This window comes from Pteropus vampyrus, unplaced genomic scaffold (assembly GCF_000151845.1).
Source record: "Pteropus vampyrus isolate Shadow unplaced genomic scaffold, Pvam_2.0 Scaffold7672, whole genome shotgun sequence".
In the NCBI taxonomy this organism is placed as follows: Eukaryota; Metazoa; Chordata; class Mammalia; order Chiroptera; family Pteropodidae; genus Pteropus; species Pteropus vampyrus.
In genome coordinates, this window is record NW_011896453.1 from 1,769 (window position 1) to 3,573 (window position 1,805).

Sequence of the window (1,805 nt, forward strand, 5' to 3'; positions counted from 1 at the left end):
GAAGCCCCTGGCTGAGCTCAGGACTCCTGCATGTCTTTCTCGGCCCCCCGGGGCCCCACCCTGCCCCAGCACCCCCAGGCTGGGCAGGAGACCCGGCCACTTTTCCCGCCTCTCTTCCAGACTCCCACACCCTAGTAAGCAGGTCACTCGCACCCTGGGCCATAGTCCCTCTTGGGCCTCCGGCTTCCCTCCTGTGAAGTGGGCGGGTCCCCTCTGGTCTGGGTGGTGGGTTGAGGAGACCCGGCGTGAGCAGGGAATGGGCGTGAGGCGGGCACGTGCACACACACATGTGTGTGTGTCTTGGGAGGCACGGCTGGCGCTTCTTCCTGACCCGTTCCTTGGAAACTTGTCTCCGCTCTGGCCCTGGAAGGAGGACGTGATGAACGAGATCAACATCATGAACCAGCTGAGCCACACGAACCTGATCCAGCTGTACGACGCCTTCGAGGGCAGGAGCAGCTTCACCCTGGTCCTGGAGTAGTGAGTGTCTGGGAGGCGGGCGGCGGCTTCCCTACCCTCCCTTCCCCTCGCTGGGACATCCAGGGAATGTCACCACCCCTCCGCTCGACCTCCAGCATGGGGCACGGAGGACAAAGCCATTTGTCACACACACTGGCGGCCGGTGAGCCTAATTTGACCTGCAGATGTATGTCAGTTTGGCCTAAACAATTTTTAGTAATTTTCGTTTGGCTGTTGGTAGCTGGAAATTGGGAAATTTCACATTAAAACCCAGCTATCTGGCTTTTCTCGCAGATGTAAAAGATCTGTCCAGCTGGAAATGGGTTGATTTTGCCCACCTGGGGTTCTTGTGATGTAGGTACCAACATTTCCATGTAGGAAAATGAGTTTACAGCCTCGGCCCGGGGCACCCAGGGTGAGCCTAGATTATCAACACAGATGACAATCCCGGTCTCCCCTTCGGCCCGTCACTTCTCGTTTGCCAACGGCACTCTGGGCTGGGAATGGGCCAGAGCAGAGGTCCCCGTAAAACCCCAGATGACAGCAGGCTCACCTGGGTTGACCTGTTTTTGGCTCCCGGAGCTGAGAGGCCTGGCCTGCCCTTTGCTTTGGCAGCGTGGATGGGGGCGAGCTCTTCGACAGGATCACAGATGAGAAGTACCACCTGACCGAACTGGATGTGGTCCTGTTCACCAAGCAGATCTGCGAGGGTGTGCACTACCTTCATCAGCACTACATCCTGCACCTGGACCTCAAGGTCAGGCCCCGCGGGGGCGGCCAGGCTTCCCGCTCAGAGTCGGGCCCCACCGGGGCAGGCGGCGGGTGGGCCCCAGGTGTCTGAGTCCCTGCTGCCCTCCTGTCTTCGAGAGCTCAGTCGCTCGGCAGACAGCCCTGGCCCGCATTCCTGGCGCTCCGCCACCTTGTGGTTCGGGCAGTCACGTCGCCTTTCTGAGCCTCAGTTCCTCCATTCGTAAAATATGGATCCCGTACCTCTTTAAGTGTTATTTGCAAATCAAATGATACAGTGTTTTTCTTCTTAAAGATTAGTTTTTAAGATTAGTTTTTAAAAAATTAAACTAGAAACATGTGCTTGTGGTTACAAATATAGACAACATACAAATGCTTAAAATAGACAGTGCAGACCCCAGCCCCCCCATGCCACAAGTCTCTGTGCCGGGGGGTCTTCTGCACTGGCTGTTTGACAAGGCACACGAACACACAGAGGGAGTCAGACTATGCGTCTCATCTGTTATCTTACCTTTTCGTTGTAAACAGTACATTGTAGACATCTTCTCTCATTTAAGAACTGCGTGATACTCCATTGAATGAATGCAATCCACTTACTT

At 55.5% G+C, this 1,805-nt stretch overlaps 1 protein-coding gene across 1 annotated transcript; it reads left to right on the forward strand.

Annotated features, from left to right (window-relative positions):
- Positions 1 to 6: 6 nt before the first annotated feature.
- Positions 7 to 1,805, forward strand: LOC105310625 (myosin light chain kinase 3-like). The gene is made up of 3 exons (XM_011386774.2): positions 7 to 480; positions 1,075 to 1,216; positions 1,764 to 1,805. Exons 1-3 carry the CDS (start codon positions 257 to 259, stop codon positions 1,782 to 1,784), a joined length of 387 nt encoding a protein of 128 aa, XP_011385076.2. The 5' UTR covers positions 7 to 256; the 3' UTR covers positions 1,785 to 1,805.

Excerpts from the sequence above, each read along its gene's own strand:
- LOC105310625 (XM_011386774.2), top strand. The coding sequence starts at position 257 with ATGGGCGTGAGGCGGGCACGTGCACACACACATGTGTGTGTGTCTTGG. Across the intron at positions 481-1,074 it reads TTCACCCTGGTCCTGGAGTA|CGTGGATGGGGGCGAGCTCT; the intron begins GTGAGTGTCTGG and ends TTGCTTTGGCAG. Across the intron at positions 1,217-1,763 it reads TCCTGCACCTGGACCTCAAG|AACTGCGTGATACTCCATTG; the intron begins GTCAGGCCCCGC and ends CTCTCATTTAAG.